The 15,592-nt window shown below is 35.0% G+C and overlaps 1 protein-coding gene across 2 annotated transcripts in view; it reads left to right on the forward strand.

Annotated features, from left to right (window-relative positions):
• Window positions 1–15,592, forward strand: part of CALCRL (calcitonin receptor like receptor) — a 96,586-nt gene that overhangs the window by 44,026 nt on the left and 36,968 nt on the right. For both annotated transcript variants that reach the window (XM_051849375.3, XM_051849374.3), the window contains 4 exons: window positions 10,335–10,422; window positions 10,607–10,696; window positions 12,132–12,223; window positions 14,326–14,458. In XM_051849375.3, coding sequence (XP_051705335.3) covers window positions 12,170–12,223; window positions 14,326–14,458 — 187 coding nt within the window. In that variant the 5' untranslated portion in view covers window positions 10,335–10,422; window positions 10,607–10,696; window positions 12,132–12,169. The remainder of the gene's footprint in view (window positions 1–10,334; window positions 10,423–10,606; window positions 10,697–12,131; window positions 12,224–14,325; window positions 14,459–15,592) is intronic.

A 15,592-nucleotide genomic window follows, 5' to 3' on the forward strand; every position in this document is an offset into this window, starting at 1 on the left:
AAAACAAGGTGGAAGTAGATGCTCATTAAATAGGGCAGGATGAGTAATGGAATTTCTGCAAGTATTTGTCACTTAAAGTGTATCTTAAAGTGCTCAAAAGCGAGACAAGACACATGGTTTTATTTTTGTATGTTACCAAAATGTCAAATCTGAGTTTTCAAGCCTATTGCAAATATAAGTTAAAAGAAAAATATCAAATATGACAATACTACCAACAGAAGAAATTGTGTAAGAAAAAATATAAGTGTGTTTGATGAACAAAAGTGAAATGAAATGAGAACAACTGTATGGTTAGGCAAAATAACTCAATAAACACAATAGAAATAGAACTGTACTTTTAAAACTTTAATTAATCAAGGAAATAACTCCATTCTCTGAGTCAGTGTAATATAGGGCAAAGAGTCCTGAATGAAGTGTGAGTATCTGGAGTTCTGAGTTTGGAGTCAGCCCTGATCATCTCCATGTTCTTGGCCAAGTCACTTAAATCTGTGCATTGGACTTGCCTAGTTCACTGAGTTGAGACATCATCGTCATGACTAACAGCAATGCAGATAATACAGATTAAAGCGATAGTAGGTTTCCTATGAGGCAAGGATTTTTGTTTGCTTGTTTGTGTTGAGAGGCAAACAGACAGAGAGGCAGGATGGCAGAGAAAACACCCATCCACTGTTCTGTTCTCCAAATGTGTGCAACAGCGAAAACTGGATAAGGCCAAAACCATGAGCCAAGAATTCAATCCAGGTCTCCCAGATGGGTGACAGGAACCCAATTTCTTGAGCTATTTCCTACCGCTTCCCCAGATCTGCATTAGACTGGAACCAGCAGCCAGAGCCAGAACTCAAATCCATTGTCCTCTGATATAGGGTGCAGGAAAGCCAATGCCCACCCTAAGATATTTATATTTATTATATAATTTATTACTTAATTTAACAAGATGAGTTGTGACAAAAATTAAAGTCAACATTAAGCTAGGCATTACTAGGCATTTTCTGATTTACAAGTCACATCATACTACCTCCTAAAATAGGCACAACTTGCACATCCATTTCCAGGTCAGAAAATCAGCTTAGAGACAGTCAATATTAAGATCAGGAGTTTATTTATTTTTTTTTAAAAGATTTATTTATTTATTTGAAAGTCAGAGTTACACAGAGAGGAGAGGAAGAGAGAGAGAGAGAGAGAGAGAGAGAGAGAGGTCTTCCATCCGCTGGTTCACTCCCCAGATGGCTGCAACGGCCCGAACTGCGCCAATCCGAAGCCAGGAGCCAGGAGCTTCTTCTGGGTCTCCCACGCAGGTGCAGGGGCCCAAGGACTTGGCCATCTTCTACTGCTTTCCCAGGCCATAGCAGAGAGCTGGATCGGAAGAGGAGCAGTTGGGACTAGAACCAGCGCCCATTTGGGCTGTTGGCGCTTCTGGCCAAGGTGTTAACTCGCTGCGCCACAGCGCCGGCCCCAGGGAACTAGATTTAAGCTCCACCTTGAATATCAATATTTTTAGTAGAGAAAACCAAGCAAGAAAGAGTTGGACTGACTTTTTCACATTCACACGGTAATTTAGGAACAGCACTATATACATATGTATATCATCAGTATATTCTGAGGTTAAAAGGAATAACTAGCAGACAGTTCCCATTTAGGTTTGATAGGAAACTCTGACTTTTGACTAGGTGAGGATTTGTATTAGTTTTTCGTTTTTTAATCTGAGCCATAAGAATTATCATAATTTTAGTTTTAAACAACATGCATTTGCTATCTCACAGATATGAAGTTCTGTGGACTTGGCTGGTTTCCTTCGTTTAAAGGGTTATAGGCCAAAATCAAAGCCCTGGTAGTGCTGCATTCTCTCTTGGAGTTTCTAGGGGAGAATATGCTTGCAGATTTACTCAGGTTGTGGGACTCAAGTCCCTGTTTCCTTGCTGGATATCCGGTTGGGCCTGCTCTGAGATTTTTCCCCTAATTGCATGTTGGCTCCTACATGCAACAGTAGATCAATGTTTCCATATCTCTTCTACTCATGAGTTTCCGTATCTCTTCAACTTCCTCTTCCTCTGCCACAACTTTCTGACTGGCAATTCACTCTTAAGGGCTCATGTGATTAATTCAGATTTCTCTAGATAATCTAGGGTAATCTTCCTATTTTAAGATCTCTCATCATAGATTCTGGCCAATAGGGCATATAAATATTTATGTGCACATTGGTTTGCCTACCACAGGATTAAAAAATAAACATTTCAGAATAGTTTTTGAATTTACAAAACAAAAATTGTGAAGTAGTACTAAGAGTTCCCATATATCCCACAGTCAGCTTCCCCTATTATTAACATGTTCTATTAGCATAACATACGTGTCACAATTAATAAACCACACCCAGCTTCCCCTATTATTAACATCTAATATTAGTATGAGAATTATCCTATCTCTAACATTGGCTATCAGCTCTAGCTATGTATTTGAATCATCTGGGAAACTTAAAAAGAAAAAATACTTATCCCTGAGCCCCAATCAAGAACTGAATCAGAATTTCTTGGCATGGAATCAAGGCTATTTTTTTTCTTTCTTTCTTTCTTTTTTTTTTTTTTTTTTTGTTTAATGAGATAGAAAATTGTAACACTCTTGGAAGGGTAAAGAATATAGAATATACTGGCTTTCTTCAACTAGATTAAATTTGTTCATCTACTCAAAAATGCTTTCCACATTCCCGCTTTATGCAGTCCTTCTGCTAGGGTTAGCAGCCAGGGAGATGATTTGATGATGCCTGACCTATTCACACTGCGTTCATAATCTAATGGTACACACAGACACATAAAGAAACAGTTATAAGATTACATGCTATGTTTAAAATACATATTTTAATAACTTGCTGTGGGGGTTCTGAGACAATGATTTCTCCTGGAAACATTGGAGAATGTTTTGCTTGACTTACACTTCTTTTGAAAAATGGTCTGGCCTACACCTAGAGGTAGAAATTAACATCTTCAAGTCTTAGTATGGCTTAGGGAGTATGGCGTATTGATGTTGTGCATCCTCAAATTTATCAAGAAAAGAATTTCTTTGGGTGCTTACTAAAAATGCAGATTCTCAAGTTTTTTCCCCAAGATTCTGATTCAGAGTTTCTTTGGTGGGGCCTAGAGGCATTTTCCACAGGTTCTAGTGGTATTCATGACGCAGATGACCCACAGGTTCACTCCAGGAACATTAGTCTACATACCTCAGTCAGTATCAATTCACACAATAGCCTAAAACATAATGCAAGCCTCAAACATCACAATAAGGATATATAGTTTGCATTTCTTAGTAATAGAACTTTAGGAAAGAGGAGTCTCTTTATATTTTCGTTTTCTTCTTGCTTCATGTATCAAAGCTGTGAGGAATATTCCAGTCCTGATTGGAATGGGGAATTAAAACCTTGTAGTAGGGTTTGGTCAAGAGCTTAAGGTGCCTGCAATCCATAAAGGAGTTTTTGGTTTCAAGTCCCGGCTCTGTTCCCAATTCCAGCAGGTGATAGTTCAAGTAGCTGGGTCCCTGCCAACCACATGGAAGACCTAGATTTATTTCCAAACTCCCAGCTTTGGTCTAACCCACCTCCTTCTGTTGTGGATATTTGGGGGTGTGAACCAGCAGATGATCTCTCTTGCTCACTCTCTCTCTCTATGAAAAAAAAAAATAAAATCTTACTCATGCTTTTTTTCCTCAAAGACTCCTTTGGAAATACAGACTGTAATTTGCAACAAGAATTCTAGCACACATACTTAGGTTTTGCTAAAAAGAAAAAAAAAAGCAATGAAGTGAAAATAAAAGGTAACCAGGTTATTGTACTCTGACAGTTTTGTCAGTGACACAAACGACTCGATGTTGTATAGAATGACAACAGTTTCCTTTTGCCATACATACATGTATAAAATGCTGAGAAATGAAGAAGAGTACTCATTTTTTGTTGTTTAATGGTTTATTTATTTGTAAGGCAGAGTTATGGGGTAGGGAATGGTGAGAGGAGAGAGAGGGATCTTCCACCTGCTAGTTCATACCCAAGTGGCCATTAAGGGCTGAGACTGGGCCAGGCCAAAGCCAGGAGCCAGGAGCCTCATCCCGGTCTCCCATGTGGGTATAGGGGCCCAAGCATTTGGGCCATCTTTTGCTGCCTTCTCAGGCACATTACAAGGAATCTGGTTCGAAAGCTGCATCAAAAGTGGAATAGCTGGGACTTGTAGGTGGTAGCCTAACTCGATGCACAAAAACACTGACCTTTTTTCTTTCTTTTGATTTGGGAGAAATATGGTTTAATATTACATAAAATGGGAAGACATGCATTAAATAGCTGACAGCTCAGTTTTGCTCCATTTATGATACTCAGGGAAAATTAGATATGTGTGGGAAATAATTCTGTTAGCCAAGTTTGTAGTGACTAAGTAAATAAATGGAAAAAGAGAATATAGTGTAGGTCTTGCAAAATCCAAGATGTTTTGGAAGTGGAGTAGAAGTTTAAAGGCTTTCTTCCTTAATCTTGGAGTGAACATACTTTTAATATTAGGGTTAGGTGACTCACCTAAAAAATAAGAATATAAAGAATAATAAATTCAAGAAAATATAGAAATGAATAATAATGTTTGAGAAAATCAGAAGCAGGTTTGCAGGGCACTGGTATACATATTTTTGTGTTCTGTTAGTATTGATTTAGTCACACTGGTTTATAAATTTTATGTAGAATAAAAATATCCTTTTATATTATGGTAAGCCAAGAATATTGTGCCTCTTAAAATTTATGAACTTCTTTGCTGGCACTGTGAAATAGTGGGCTGTCTCCACCTGCAGTGCCAGCATCCCATATGGGTACTGGTTCATGTCCAGGCTGCTCCTCTTCTTATCCGGCTCTCTGCTAATGGCCTGGGAAAGCAGGAGAAGATGGCCCACGTGCATGGGCCCCTGCACCAGCATGGGAGACCCAGAAGAAGCCCTGCCTCCTGGCTTGGGATTGGCCCAGCTGTGGCCGTTGCAGCCATTTGGGGAATGAACCAGTGGATGGAACACCTTTCTCTCTGTCTCTACCTCTCTCTGTAACTCTGCCTCTCAAATAGATAAATAAAATCTTAAAAAAAAATTATGAACTTTAAAATGTAGATCCAGGGAGCTGGTGCTGTGGATAGCCGGTTAAGCTGCCATCTGCTTCTACAGTGCTGGTCTCCCCATATGTATGCCGGTTCAAGTCTTGGCTGCTCCATTTTGCATCCAGCTCTCTGCTAATGTGCCTGTTTTAGTAATGCAACATGGCCCAAGTGCTTTTGCCCCTGCACCTACATGGGAAACTCAGATGAAGCTCCTGTCTTCTGGCTTCAGTCTGGCCCAGATCTGGCTATTGCAGCTACTTGGGGAGTGAACCAGTGGATGGAAGACCTCCCTCTCTGTCTCTCTGTCTCTTCTTCTCTGTAATTCTGACTTTAAAATAAATAAAATAAATAAAAAATAGAAAAATAAATAATAAAAAATAGAAATGTAAATCCATGGAATATTTGACATAGAGGGGTGTACCTGTAACACTTTCAAGAAATAAAACTAGAATGGTAAATTATCTAAAGTCTTGAGTTAATTGGTGGTTATATTTCAAAATTTATTTGAGATTTTATGACATTATTTCTAAATATTCTTTCTATGGTGTAATCATTTTTTAATTTAAATGATTAAATTAACATGAAGACTTCTTGGGCAAGAAGCAGAAAGAATATCTAGAAATGAGCACATATTTCCTTTTATTTGTAAATAAAATTATCCTATTTTTTAATAGCAGAAGCAAATCTTCCACTTCAATTTAGGTAAAATAGTATGCATCAGATCCTTGACGTTGGCAGCTTTAAGGAGAAAATGTCAATAATTACTACCTGTACCACTGTGATTACAAATTACTAAGAGTATAAATTTCTCAAATCTGCCGTAGTATTTTTTTTTTTTTTTTTTTTTTTTTTTTTGACAGGCAGAGTGGACAGTGAGAGAGAGAGACAGAGAGAAAGATCTTCCTTTTGCCGTTAGTTCACCCTCCAATGGCCGCCACGGCCGGAGCGCTGTGGCAGGTACACCGCGCTGATCCGATGGCAGGAGCCAGGTGCTTCCTCCTGGTCTCCCATGGGGTGCAGGGCCCAAGCGCTTGGGCCATCCTCCACTGCACTCCCTGGCCACAGCAGAGAGCTGGCCTGGAAGAGGGGCAACCGGGACAGAATCCGGCGCCCCGACCGGGACTAGAACCCGGTGTGCAGGCACCGCAAGGCGGAGGATTAGCCTGGTGAGCCGCGGCGCTGGCTGCCGTAGTCTTTTAGACAAACATTAGCATCTTGAAAAGTTCACTGGCAGACATAGTGAATTTGACCTTCTTTTATTATTTACTTATTCTTTCTCCCAAACTGGATGAGAACTACTATATTTCTTAACATACAGTTGAGCTACAAAGGTGACATTATTTCCATTGATAAATATCTTGTGAGTTGAATAAAGTCCTCCATAATTGCTACTGCCAGGATGATTTAGTTACCATTAATAGATATTTCACTAAGATAGCTTTTGAATTCTGATTTTAAAGCCTATTAGATAAGCGACAAAAACAATATTAGAGTTTGGTGAAATGCTTTTTAGATATGTTGGACTGGAGAAAATGCCAACTTGTTTTTTGAAGCACTTTCCCCTTCAATTTTTGAGCTTCTGTACATATGAAAGGTAATTTAATCCTGACTCATATGTAAAGCCTCAAATCACTGTTCTGTGAAGTCTATCTGAATTCCAAATAGAATACTATTTATTTACATGTTTAAATACATATACTTTTATACAGAACTATCAATGTTTTAAATATGAACTACCAATCTTTTAAATTTGGGTTAACCTTTATGCATTCAAATTCAGTACAGAAAACGACTGCTTATTCAACATCCAAAAAACCACAGCCTTGAAAACTGAAGAGTTTTCAGAATTGTAAAGAAAGTAGAAGTGTTGATATAAGAACTTTTTTCCATCAATTTTCATTTCAGTAAAGATTCAAATGCAATCTAAGGCCCTCCTAAGTAAAAAATGACAATTAAAGGTCATGATCAGTGTTCTTATTTGTGACTTTAGGAATTGTATTGGTCCATGTTTTCATTATTCATTATAAAGTAAAGGTTTATTAACTGCCAATGACAAAGGCTGTAAATATAAATCAGATATAATTTCTGACTTTGAGAAACTGTTTCAGCAAAAGAAATGGATACTCAACTAATAATAACAATATTCCAATAAATAATTAAATAAAGGTATTTTGAGGAAGATTAAACTTTAGTTTAATTCAAAATACCTTTTTTTCTTCATTGTTCTTTGAAATTTAGTTAAATAAAATATTGTTAGTTTACTCAGTGTCCTGACCATCCCAGATAAGTGAAAGTGGTTGCAAGTTTTTCCATCTAACGGAAAATAACAAATAATTGTAACAAAATATAACCAAATATTAAATATAACTGAAAAATATCTTGGCCGGCACCGTGGCTCACTTGGCTAATCCTCCACCTGCGGCTGGCACCCCAGGTTCTAGTCCTGGTTGGGGCGCCGGATTCTGTCCCGGTTGCTCCTCTTCCAGTCTAGCTCTCTGCTGTGGCCCGGGAAGGCAGTGGAGGATGGCCCAAGTGCTTGGGCCCTGCACCTCGTGGGAGACCAGGAGGAAGCACCTGGCTTCTGGCTTCAGATCAGCGCAGTGCTGGCTGTGGCGGCCATTAGGAGAGTGAACCAACGGAAGGAAGACCTTTTTCTCTCTCTCCTTCTCTCTCTCTCTCTCACTATGCAACTCTGCCTGGCAAAAAATATATAAAAAAAAAGAAAAGAAAAATATCTTGCTATATTAAAGTAGTTTAAAAATTTTGTAAATTTTCTAATATAGATTACCCTTTAAATTCTAAATAGAAAAGTGTGATAGGATAGAAATGTGAGACTTGCTACACTGGCGTCTATCTACTTAGAACAAAATGCCAAGCCTGCTACATAATTTGATACCATCTGGCTCTATTCCTATTAAAAGAAAAACTAGTAATTTTTAAAAATAGGTATATATTTATAAAGAGTAGCCAGAAATAAATAAATTAGGCATTAGAAAAATAACAAAACTTGAACCCATTTTGATCAATATTATTTTATTTTTTTAACCTCTAATTTCTTCAGAAAAAATTCATGAACATTCATTTTTTTTAACTTTTATTTAATGAATATAAATTTCCAAAGTATGATTTATGGATTACAATGGCTTCCCCCACATACCGTCCCTCCCACCCACTACCCTCCCCTTTCCCACTCCCTCTCCCCTTCCATTCACATCAAGATTCATTTTCGATTATCTTAATATACAGAAGATCAGCTTAGTATACATTAAGTAAGGATTTCAACAGTTTGCTCCCACACAGAAACATAAAGTGAAAAATAATAGATGATTTTTTTTAAATGATGATGAAATCAGATCAGACCTATTGTCATGTTTAATCCCAGTGAGAGTCAAGTTGGGAGTTGATAATTTCTTTTTTTTTTTTTTTTTTTTTTTACAGAGGATCAGTTTAGTATACATTAAGTAAAGATTTCAACAGTTTGCACCCCCATAGAAACACAAAGTGAAATATATTGTTTGAGTACTTGTTATAGCATTAAATCTCAATGCACAGCACATTAAGGACAGAGATCCTACATGAGGAGTAAGTGCACAGTGACTCCTGTTGTTGACTTTACCAATTGACACTCCTGTCTATGGCATCAGTAGTCTCCCTATGCTCCAGCATAGCCCTGACTGTTAATGAACAACTTAATTCATTATCCCTCTTAGTAGTTTTTTTTGTCTGTTCTACTTAATATGACTGGTTTAATTCTGTAATTAATACACAGTTATTCTTAAGTGTTAAAAATTAACTGAAATGTGATCCCTGTTAAACATAAGAGTGGGAATAAGAGAGGGAAGAGATGTATAATTTGGGACATGCTCAAGCTGACTTGCCCCAAATGGTAGAGTTAAAAACATACCAGGGGATTCCAATTCAATCCCATCAAGGTGGCATGTACCAATGCCATCTCACTATTCCAAGTGATCAATTTCAGTTCACAATTGATCATAATGAAAGGACTAAGAGTCAAAGGGAGCACATAAACAAGTCTAGTACCTGCTAACACTAACCGATGGAATAAATAAAGGGGAGAGTGATCCAACATGGGAAGTGAGATACTCAGCAGACTCATAGAATGGCAGATGTCCTAAATAGCACTCTGAACATTCATTTTGTGTCATACTATTCTAAGCAATGAATAGTGTTCAACAAAAGCAATTTTATTTAATCTAGTAAACACAAAAATACCTTTATATTTTTAAGGATGGATTAAATGATGTAGTTTTACAAAAGGAATAAATAATATAATACTTTTTAAATTATCAAATTAAAATAAAAAAATCTATGCAGAAAAGTTTAAGTGATTTGTATACAGAATGTATAAAAATTATGTTAACCTAACAAACATAAATAGATTAGTATTTCATCTGTACATTTATGACAAATAATCTTGGCTACTAATAGACTATATCAGTAACTCTCCAGGGTCTATAACACAGTAGAAACCATTTAATGATCAGAACACATCTGGAAGGTGTCCAATATCAGTCCGTAGTTCCAGGTGAAAACATTAATCCAAGGTTGCAATATAATGAATAAGTTTAAATTGCTTTAACTTTTATTTTTTAACCAAAAGTCCTAATGCTATCATTGATATGGCAAGTGAAGTTTTAGGGATTTTACTGTGTCTGTAGCTGTTTTCAACACTCTTCAATGAAAGCACAAACAAAATAAAAACAAAAGATCTCCTTTCTTTTGTCTTTCTATGACACTGGATAGTGATTAAAGCTCCACTGAGAAACTGGAAAACAAAATTTAATTTCTAAAGCTAGTGTAATCCCGAATGATTGTATAATTATACACATACAGATATAATAAATATAGTATATTTGCCTAAGTTACAAAGCCTGAGGAAACATTTTAGGAATTCATGAAAAAAAAGGAAAATTAAAATTTAACAATTTTTATGTGGAAATAACATAAATCATTCTTTAAAATTTAATCATAGAAAATATTTACATATAGACCAACTGTGTTCTCCTTAAATAGCTATAAAGTTCATATTAAAACATTAAATGCTAATATGTAGCAATTCAAAATATTAAAAGCAAATGAAATTTTTAAAAATTGAAGAAGCTCAATAAATATATAATTTTAACAGCATTATTTGAAATTTTTAATTTATCATGGAAATAATTTTGGTTCATTAACTATGTTAAATTATTATAACATCAATCAATATTTCAGGTCATGACCTTGGATTTAAGAAACTCTTCAAGACTGTGTTGAATATGATCCAAGAAAATGTGATTTGAGTCTGGAGACAACTGTGCATGTAAGTATTGGGAAATTAGATTTTCTCATAGTAAAATGTAATAAAAACTAAAATACAACTGATTAATTACTAAATTGCTGAAATCTGATTCATTGTTTCCTATCTATTTCAATACTATGTTTTCATATTAATATGAATACATAAGATTAATACATTTCCTGCTTTTTGGTTATATTTCCTTAAGATCATCTAATAATAAAAAGCCAGAATAGAGGATTGAAGAGAAAACGATATTAGGATCACTACTACAATTAAATAGAACAGCTGCTTCCAGGTGAGTCATTGGTGAGGGTGAATAATATAGATTCTATTTGCTAATTAATAGTGATAATGCATGTGACAATGGGAATAATAAAATATGTGACCATGTGGAAAACATGTTAATTCTTATACTGATGTTAGCCCCATAATAAAATCATGGTTATTTTCTAACATTATTAAATCTACATTCATAGTTCTATAGCAATTAGCTATAGCTTGGAATTTTCTTGCCTACTTTTGAAAAAAAATTTTACTTAGTTAAATTAATCTTCTATTCTATGGCTATACTATGGCAATTCATATCTGATTAAAAATAGTGTATAATAAAAATTAATTTTAAAAAATTGCATATAAGAGTAGATTGTTGCTAGTCTTTGTAGGGAGTAAATATTATGAACACAATCCAGCAATACTTGTCTCTTAGAATTAAGAAGACAGTGAATTTAAAAGCTATTTTTATTAACTCAGGATTCTATCAGTAACCTCATTTCAGTAATGTAGATAATTTAAGGAGTCTTTAATTTCCTAAGTTCAAAAGCATCAACTATATTTAATGATTAATAATTTATATTTAATTATAAGAACATTTTTATGATGTGTAGATGATTTTCAAGAAATTTTCTAAGAACCATTTCTTCCTTAAATTACTGAAAAATCAGAATTTACAAATGAGATTAACACATAAAATAATCTGTATAACAAATATGATATCAAATTTATGTGACTATGTCCACATTAAGCTCTTTAAAACGTCTATCATTATATCTCAATTTTGGCAAAGGCAAAGAAAATACTTTTTTTCTAATTACTTACAAGTACATATGTAAGAAACTTTCTTGCTTTTAAGTTTAGCTATATTAAATTTGAATGTTTATTAAGTTGTTTAGTACTTTAAACCATTATCTTCATAAACATTTTAACACATAATACATTTAATTAAATCCTTAAAATATAGCCTTGGCAGCTCATGACAAGAGCCTAGGGTGATTACTGATGCCATAAACAAGAGTGTCAATTTGTTAAGTCAACAACAGGAGTCACTGTGCACTTACTCCTCATGTAGGATCTCTGTCCTTAGTGTGCTGTACATTGAGATTTAATGCTATAACTAGTACTCAAACAGTATTTTTCACTTTATGTTTCTGTGTGAGAGCAAATTGTTGAAATCTTTACTTAATATATGCTAAACTGATCTTCTGTATATAAAGAGAATCGAAAATGAATCTTGATGTGAATGGAAGGGGGGAGGGAGTGGGAAAGGGGAGGGTTGCAGGTGGGAGGGACGTTATGGGGGGGAAGCCATTGTAATCCATAAGCTGTACTTTGGAAATTTATATTCATTAAATAAAAGTTAAAAAAATTAGAGTTTAAAAAAATTTCTGTTGAGAACCATTTGTATTTATTTTTAAAATATTGATGAATTTTACTTCTTTCATTTTCTTTTGCAGCTTGATTTATACCAGATCCATATTTCATTTTGGCTTTAATGATGGAGAAAAAGAATATACTGCATTTTCTGTTTCTCTTGCCTTTTTTAATGGTAAGAATAATTTCTTATGATTTATCTCCTTACATATGATTGCTTCTGTTTTCACTTCCAATATACTTATAATTAATAATTATTAACAATAACAAAATAAAGTATTTATTAGATATGTAAATTAGTTATATTTTCTATCAAATCAACATAATAATTTCTTTCCTTTCAATGTGTGCTTTTAATTCAGGCATAGTATGATGGAGTAGTAGTGTGGAGCCAGAATAAGGAAGATCAATGGATACAAATGTGCAAGACACTAGAGAAAATAATTATCAGAGTTCAAAACAACAACAACAAAAGGAATGGCTCCATAGTACAGTCATATATAGTAGCTGAATGTCTTCAGCCTGACTTGTTGATTCTAATTGACTCACATCTTGGCAGCTGATTGATATCAATTGTTCCAGAGACAATTCATAACAATGCCCTGTGTTTTAAACTAATTTTCTCATCTATTCTTTTAAATAAGTAGGCATGGATGATAAATTGGAGGCCTGTGTGTGTGTGTGAGCGCTTGTGCACACATATGTATGCCTGGATTCATGTGCCTCTGCGTGTATGTACTGGGGATGTAGGGCTGGAGGCGGAAAGGAGATAAAAGATGACTAAAAATCAATTGCTCTGCTGGAGGGTTAATATGCCTCATACATTTAATTTCATTTTTATTTATATAAATGTTTTATTCATATATTTCCTCTCTCAAATTGAAACAGTAACTGTGTGTTTATCTCATGTCATGTATAGACACTGAAAGACATAATCTGATCAAATCTGTGCCAGCAAACAATTATCCTGTGGTGTTTCTAAGTAAATGCCCCAAAGATTCAAACAAATAAATTCAGGGAAAAATACAGAAAATTTAGACGAGAAAAATGACTACATTTCTGTCAGCATTTGTATTTGAAAACACTCTCAAGTCTAGGAGTGGTTCAAATGCTACACTTTTTTAGATGCTGTCTTATAAAATGAGGAGACTGCCTTTCTTCAGCTCACACCCTCCATTGAGCAGACCAGGGAGCCGCCCAGGTCAACACTGGTTTCCTGCAGGGCCTCTACGTACAGATTACCAATCTCATTATTGCCTATTAAGGAATTGTGACCTTTGCTTTTGAATTCTTTCACAAACAGTATGTAAGTCTGGGTATTTCAAGTAGGAATAAAAGTGATTCATGCAATTCTTCAAACTTCCTGAGAAGAGTGGGAGTTAACTTACTTAAAAGTTCATTTCCTAGAGGTTCGAATTTTTCATTCATCACTTGTGCTGCAGAACTCTATTTATGGCAATTAAAACCAAGCAAAGGATGAAAGAGTTTGTTTTACATGGTGACCAAGTGATGGTGCAACTTGAGTGGTGTCCCTGAGTTAGGAAATATTATTATGTTGACTTCACTAGGTTCAACTGCCTTCTATAAAGCAGAAAATCAAGAATGCAGGGACAAAAGAAGAGTAGAAAGATAACCCTTACAGGAAGACAGCTAACAGAAATAACACAAAAATTGAGAAATGGGTTGAAGACTGGTTTATATAGACTTCATATTGTGAAGAACTTATAAATTCATAAGTTGTCCAAACCTTTACTGATGTGCATACAATAAAAATTCTGTATTTGCCAACTTCATTAGTGGATTTGTCATTATATTGATTCTCTAAATATCCTAAAAATAGCAACAAATTTTGAATCTTTCCCAGGTTCCAGGTACATCCTTTCTATTACCTTTTTGCTATTACACACCGTTTTAAACAAGAAAGCAAATGTTCGTATCAGGGTGCGGCTGGTAAGAATCTTGCCTGCATTCACAGAGCAGGTAAAAAATTTGAGACTTAGTTCAGTCTGTATTTAGAGTGTATGTTTAGGAATGCCCTCAATCAAGCTTCTCAACTCCATCTTTGCTGATGTCTGGTTGGTTGTTTGAAATTGGACACAGTGGAGATATTTATAACCTGGAAACTATCAACAATGACCAATCAGACTTTTCTCCCAAGAGACGCTATCAACAAGCATTTCACCACAGTTGTTGCTTACCAGTGTGACAGACTGCCTCCGACAAAGACATTTTAAAAAATCTGAAGTTGCTATTGTTGTTTGTTTTTTAATCCTTTAGATTCTTGTCACTGCAGAATTAGAAGAAAGCCCTGATGACTTAATTCAGCTGGGGGTTACTAGAAATAAAATAATGACGGCTCAATATGAATGTTACCAAAAAATTATGCAAGATCCCATTCAACAATCAGAAGGTAACCATGACTATGGAATTCTAAATGCACCTGCTATTTTTTAAAAGGTTATTTCATTATGTCATTACGAGTTCCTTAGGTCCATTTAAAAAAAATAGTTCCTAGTTTTCTGTTATATATGCAGTTTTAACTATTTGTTTATGAGAAGCATTTTATGATAAACACCTTATATTTATATTGTTCCTTTAATAAATATTTGTATATTCATATTTATATAATTTATATATTTATATATTTTATATTTATATTGCTCCTTTAATATGGTGTTTTCATATGTATATATAGACAGAGAGAGACAGAGAGATGACTAAATATAGCTAATTAATATATGTATCACTTCCCACAGTTATCACTTTGTGGTTGGAACATTTAAAATCCACTCTGAGCATTTTCAAGAAATAGATGATTAAATATTTTTAATAGAAAACTTTTATTTAATAAATACAAATTTCAAAAGTACAACTTTTGGATTATAGCAGTTCCTCCCCGCATAAGCACCTTCCCACCCCCAAACTATCCTATTTCCTACTCACTCACCCATTCCATTCTTCATTAAGATTCATTTTAATTATCTTTATATATAGAAGATTAACTCTATACTGAGTAAAGATTTCAACAGTTTGCACCCACACAGACAAACAAGTATAAAGTACTGTTTTGAATACTAGTTTTACCATTAATTAGCATAGCACAACACATGAAGGACAGAGGTACTACATGAGGAGCAAGTACACAGTGATTCCTGTTGTTGATTTAACAATTGACACTCTTATTTATGATGTCAGTAATCACCCAAGGAACTTTTCACGAGCTACCAAGGCTATGGAAGCCTCTTGAGTTCACAAACTCTGAATTTATTTAGACAAGACCATAATCAAAGTGGAAGTTCTCTCCTCCCTTCAGAGAAAATTTACCTCCTTCTTTGCTGGCCCCTTCTTTCCACCAAGATCTCACTCACAGAGACCTTTCATTTAGGTCATTTTTTGCCACAGTGTCTTGGCTTTCCATGCCTGAGATACTATCATGTGCTTTTTAGCTAGATCTGAATGCCTTAAGGGCTGATTCTGAGGCCAGAGTACTGTTTAGGGCATTTATCATTCTATGATTCTGCTGTGTATCCCGCTTTCCATGTTG

This window comes from Oryctolagus cuniculus, chromosome 3 (assembly GCF_051225735.1).
Source record: "Oryctolagus cuniculus isolate XC-2025 breed Fujian yellow rabbit chromosome 3, ASM5122573v1, whole genome shotgun sequence".
NCBI classification, from domain to species: Eukaryota; Metazoa; Chordata; class Mammalia; order Lagomorpha; family Leporidae; genus Oryctolagus; species Oryctolagus cuniculus.